This window comes from Scomber japonicus, chromosome 24, assembly GCF_027409825.1.
Source record: "Scomber japonicus isolate fScoJap1 chromosome 24, fScoJap1.pri, whole genome shotgun sequence".
NCBI classification, from domain to species: Eukaryota; Metazoa; Chordata; class Actinopteri; order Scombriformes; family Scombridae; genus Scomber; species Scomber japonicus.
Window position 1 is genome coordinate 14703540 of NC_070601.1, and position 6263 is coordinate 14709802.

Genomic DNA, 6263 nt, shown 5'->3' on the forward strand with positions numbered 1-6263 from the left:
AAGATATATATTTGTACCTTCTTTGTACTTGCCGGTAAACAAGGAAGAGGAGCCGGGTTAAAGACAGGTGTGGGCTTAAAATTTAAACATAAACCGTCATGATCCTCAAATACGTGTCACACATTCACGTGTGTGTCAACCACAAGGTCAAGAAATGTAAATACCTGTCAGACATAACTGGAAAAGTTGAGTTACATCCACGCAGTTTGCTCTTTATGCTGAAAAAATCCCAAACTCACACTGAATACACTTACAGGATGAGTTAGTGGAAATAACAGCACATTTAAATCAATGATGTCGTCAGTATGGATGTGTAAACGTTGGTGATTACGCTCATTAACACATAAAATGAATAATTAGAGTTAAGAAAGAGCGACAACCTATAATGTCAAAATACACTTCTATCTAACATTGAGGCTTAGTGCAGAAACATTTTACATGTATTACAGCTCTCCTTGTTGGAAAGTTAGTTTAAACACAATACATAAAGCATTCTTGTCCAAGTAACACATTTAAATCCTCCTGAATGGGCTGGACTGCTTTTGGACATTTGGTTCCATTGGTGGTTGGACGTTTTGGGGGTTTCTATTAGTTCTAGGGCTGGGTATCATTAAAAAAATGATGATACCAGTACCAATCCAAGTACCTTAAAGTGATAGTGATACCAGCTGAGTACTCCATTCTATACCCATTACACATTTAGTACACTGTCTTTTATCCAGTGTAACAGGCGTGTAGAGTAGACACACTTCAGAGCGTTTAGGTGACATCTTGGCTGCTAAACTGCTAAGCACGCTACCTCAAATCCACCACGACTTCACCACCACAGACCACCACCACATTAAATCAAAGAACTCTTATGTTGATTGGCTGTGACCAAGTCCATACAAATAGTCAAAAAGGATCAATTGCAGGTATTGCGACAATACTCATTTATGACTATCCATTAACCTTTGATGCTAAGGTTGTTAACCTTTTTCAATATGTATGGATGTATTATGAGAAGTTGACATTTCAAGTTAAGTTAAAGAAGATAAAGAAGTTCATTCTACTTCTAGCTTTCTGAGCCGGTGGAAATCTGCTGAGGAGCGGAATCTAAGAGCTGGCCAATGAATACAGAGTGGACTCCTTGGGAGGGGTCCATAAAGAGACGAGGGGGCTGCATTAAGGGCCAGTTTAAGAGAAATAAGGAGTTTTTTGAATTGTAAATGATGCAAAGATATTCCAGTAGAATAACAAATTAAACATTTAGACCAGTAAATTTGCAAAATATGTCTTCTTTAAAATTATTACAACACTTAAATCTGAATATATATGCATTGGTGTGAATCTGTAGCAGCTGTTCAAAATGTATCTTTACCTCTCATTTTGGATTGATTTAATTTGAAACACTTACTGTCCTTGTGTAGTACAGGTATGCTTTCAGATTTAGTGTTTGGTGACACATTAATGAATGACACTGTGACTTTGTTCTGTTTAATTCCCACATTCTTCTTAACTTCCTTATTGGTCCTCCTTTAATCAGAAACCATGGTTAGTGTACTAAACTTAGCTCTGCAGTTTCACACAGTTGTGATCACAAATTAATGGGTAATCACATGTCAAAGAGTTCTTTTTTTCTCAAGAAAAGGTGCACTGGAAAGTTAAACTCATCAACAAGCAATGAACGCTTTGAAGGATTTGCTTTGCCTTTCATTCTCCACAAATTCACTTGAAACCTGATCTGTGTAAATAGTGTCTCTCCAGCTTTATCAGCTCAAGTATGACATCAGGAAGTAAGTGCATATGGCTGAAGGGGAAGCACACAACACTGGGCTTTCAGAGATAAATATACTGGAGTTTCCCCCTTGGTGTGGAAGACTGGAAAGACAAGGAGGGAGTAGTAGGAGGGGTGAGAGAGGAATAAATGTGAGAAGAGAGATGAGACGCTGAAGGCTTGGAGTGAACACTGATGAGGACACAGTAACTCAAAGTGAGTAGATAAAAAGGTTTTCAAGCTATATCTCTAGGAGTAATCTTCTCTTTGCATTTCAACTCTCAGCTAGAAGAAAATGACTATTGGATAGTTTGTATCTTTCCATATTTAAAATATGATCACTCTAATGAGTACAAGTTCCTGCCTTGAAATCTGAGTGTACATGTGATGTGTAAAAGACACCTCGCACATCTCTTCACATCCATAATGAGAGCAGATTGCACTGACAGCATTATAGGAAGCTGCCATCAAGCTTGGATGCCATAGGCGCTGTCATATCCTGAGAGGCTTTCAGGAACCAGACTGCTGATGAGGGGAGAAGATTTTGTTTGCTTCTTTCCAACTGAGTTTGCTTGATTGTTTGTTTCTTTCCTCGTCTGCTCGCCTCTGGGCTTCTTACCCTGCTCTCTCCTCCCGTTCTCGAGCAGTAATTGCCACTGACAATAATATGACAGCTGAGGGAAAAGGGAATCATGATTTCCTTGTAGCCTATTTTTCCCTCACCTAACAGCATATAATGGACTGTGTATTCACTTAAATTAAGAATAGGAACATTTAACAGGATTTGACAATCCATCCAGGATTTGACAAAACATTCAGCATTTGAAAACATTAAAAGATGCACCAACCAATATTTCTACATTTACAATGCATCAAAAATGTATAATGTGAAAGGTCGCACTTTTAAAGTCAAACCCACAGTGAACTATCACCCAACTCTGCAGAAAAAAGTTTATACCTGCCCACCAAACAGCAGACAGATAAGGTTAGCAATTAATTGGTGAACACTGGTCATGGGCCATTTAACAGCCAGATATTTACCATAGACAGTTTATATACTGTATGTGCCAACAGCACTTGGTGGAGACCAAAACAGAGCTAAAAAGGGAATAAATATTGGACTTAAATTTGTCAAGGCAGCAGGAACACATTTCCAAATAAATACCTAAAGTGACAATCTCAAAGATCTCTGAAGATTTTAATTTATATTAAGTCTTAAGTTGCTGTCGCCCAATGAGATAACACAATGATAAGCCAATGCTCAAAGCCATTGAGTGATGATTATGAACTGGGGGTTGATAGCAACTTTGCATGCATTCAAATCAGCAGAGCTAAACGCAACAGACTTACTCTTTATTCGCTTATGTGTGAAGTGATTTATTTTTTCAAAAGCTTTCTTTTATTGGCTTCGCTCCACTGTTCTCAGTAAGGGCTGCACACACAATGAATCAGGTGTAGAACTCACATTGACAAACTGCACTTATTATATTACTGTAAGAGCAGTAAAAGTTTTGTGAGTAAAAAGTCACTAACAGTATTTATTAATGTCATCTGAAAGAAAAAGAACACACTTGCAGTTCCTGCGCATCGCCACATGGAGCTGTCAAAGAGTGAGATCTGCGAGACTGCCAATGTAAGTTGCTTTTTGGCAACACTTTTGCCTTATCAACTTAAGGTGTATAATTCTATTAGAAAAAATATTTTACTGAAATGTACCGTGTTTTGCCATTAAATCATATTAAAATATGTTGCATCAAAAAATAAGTGTAAAATGTGAAATCCTGCAATCCCTCAAAAAAATTTTAAAATTTGGTTCTTAAAATAATTTTTCATACTCGACAGGACTCAGCCATGGCCTGCGTCGGAGAAAATCCCAACTGCACTTGTTGCTCCACCGATGTGGACCAACTAGTAAAACACTATTACCTGCCTGTCTCCTACGGCATCATCTTCACAGTGGGCCTGGTGGGCAACTTAACTTCCATCAGCATTTACCTGACGAAACTGCGTCCCTGGAAGAGCAACAGCATCATCATGGTCAACCTGGCGCTGGCCGACCTTCTCTATGTCCTCAGCATGCCTTTCCTGGTCTACTACTATAGCAACGGGGATTCCTGGACACTAGGTGACTTCATGTGCCGCTTTGTTCGCTTCGGGTTTCATTTTAACCTGTATGGGAGCATCCTCTTCCTGACATGCCTGGCAATTTTCCGCTATGTGGTGGTGATCCAGCCTTTGAAGGCAGCACAGGTGCAGCAGAAGATTTGGGGTATAGTTGCATGCTTAGCTGTCTGGGCCATTGCTGCTGCTGAAATTGGTCCCATGTTGAACATGATAAGTTCGGAAGACGGCAACTGCCCGGACTTTGCCAGCAGCAAATGTGTTGAAAAAATCCAGGTATACAGCTGGCTGCTCACTGTGTTTGGGTTTCTCCTTCCCCTAGGGGTGGTGTTCATGTGTTACATGGGTATAGTGAGACAATTGAAAAAAGGGCCCAACACAACCAGTCCCTGTCGATTAAGAGCACGCCGAGTGTCTGTGCTGATCCTGGTTGTGTTCATCGTGTGTTTCCTGCCATATCACATCTTGCGTGCATTGCGGATAGAAACCCGAAGCAATAATGTGACATGCGAAGTTGACCGCATAATCCATGCAGTGTACATCATCTCCAGGCCTTTGGCTGGCTTCAACACGTTTTTCAACCTGGCTCTTTACACTCTTTCAGGTGATAATTTCAGGAGGGCCTTTTTCAGTACTTTTAACATTGAACGTTGGCTGCCCAAGGCCAGGTCACTGCTCCAAGTGGCCATCATCAGAAATCAAAACAATGACATGCCTGCTAAATGAGAACAATCCAACATCTGATGTGGACATATTCTAAGCTCACTCACTCAGATATGATGTTAGAGCCCATGCCATATGATTGCAGCGGGCCCTGCTTCGAATCCGGCCAACGACTTATGCTGCAGGTCATTCCCCTCTCTCTCTCTCTCCAATTCCTATCGGCATCTCTGCCAGTTACTAATTAAATAAAGGCAAACAGCCCAGAAATAAATCTTTAAAGAAAAAAAAGCTGTTAATTCTTCATTGTGTACCTCCAAACTATGTACCAACCCCTGAAATGTAAATGACTAAGCTTATATGTTAGGTTACACCTTTTTCTTCTTCTGTCTGACATCACATGAATATATACTATCTAAAATCACTTTTTTCAGAGTACATTTTACCAACACCGTAAATTGCTTTGTTTGCCGATTATGATCTCTGTGTATCCGTCCTAAAACCTAGTTATGATAATAGATAGTTAATAAATGGCTATATATATGTGTCTGTGGGTCAGTGTGCCACTTTAATCCAAACTGAAATATCTTTTTTTTTTTTAAAGTATATTTTTTGGGCTTTTTATGCCTTTAATGTTCAGGACAGTGTAGAGAGACAGGAAACAGGAGGCAGAGAGAGGGGAATGACACGCAGGATAAGACCGCTCGGCTCGGGATTCGAACCGGGGTCACCTGCAACGAGGACTATAGCCTCAACACATGGGGCGGGTGCGCTACCCGCTGAGCTATGCTCAACCCCCAAACTGAAATATCTTAAGATGTAGTACATGCATTGTCATTAATTCTGTGCATCTCTATATGAACATTTTATATGAAATTTGGTGACCCCCTTACATTTCTGCTTGGCATTGTCATTGTGAGCATGTTAGCATAATGACATTTGCATTTAGCTCAAAGTACTGTTTTGCCAACACCCTCATAGAGCCGCTAATATAGCTACAGACGTTTCCCTTTTTGATTGATACAGATAATAGGGTCAGTGGCTTCCAAAAAATGCTGTACATTATGCCTCTGAATATATGACTGTATATGAATGTATGTGAAGTGCTTTTTTGTTGTTGTTGCAAGAAACTGAAAGAGAAGTTGACTTATGGACACTTTAAGAGAATTGCCAGTTAGCTCATTCTAGCCTAGCATTAGCTTTTTTGTTTGTCTCATTTTGTATTATTACCTATAAAAAGTCTGTGCTTCTTACTGAGTTTGTAATGCAGTGATGAGTGATACATTTAAAAGTTTGAGACTATGATTGAAGTCATTTTCCAGTTTAAAAAAAAAGTGTTTAAAGAGATATTATTTTGTATTTATCATTTGACACATTCATATATTTTTTTGGAACTGCTTTGCTCACAATACTTTGGAAATTGATGAAAATTAAAATATGAAAGAAAAGGAAACAGACTTCATCTATCATCACGGTTTGCTGAATTTCTCTCCCAAACAGTGTGGTATCCTGCAGCTACTGATCTGTGAATGACACTGGGGTTGTATCTAAGCACTTAGCTGGGTTTTTCTTTGCTGATGCATTCACCTTCCTCTTGAGCTAACAAGGCAGGTAGGCATCACAGTCTTCATTTTGAAAGCCTGGATACTGCTCTCTGTATTGCTGATGACAAAAGAGCTAAAGAGTTCCTGGAGTTATTCAAAGAGCTCATTAATACTACATAACA

General features: G+C 39.5%; 1 protein-coding gene across 1 annotated transcript; it reads left to right on the forward strand.

The window, feature by feature from the left end:
• The first annotated feature begins 1877 nt into the window (after window positions 1-1877).
• Window positions 1878-5121, forward strand: LOC128354357 (2-oxoglutarate receptor 1-like). The gene is made up of 3 exons (XM_053314594.1): window positions 1878-1972; window positions 3315-3389; window positions 3599-5121. The coding sequence occupies exons 2-3, from the start codon at window positions 3351-3353 to the stop codon at window positions 4601-4603; spliced, it is 1044 nt and encodes a 347-aa protein (XP_053170569.1). The 5' UTR covers window positions 1878-1972; window positions 3315-3350; the 3' UTR covers window positions 4604-5121.
• Window positions 5122-6263: the final 1142 nt, after the last annotated feature.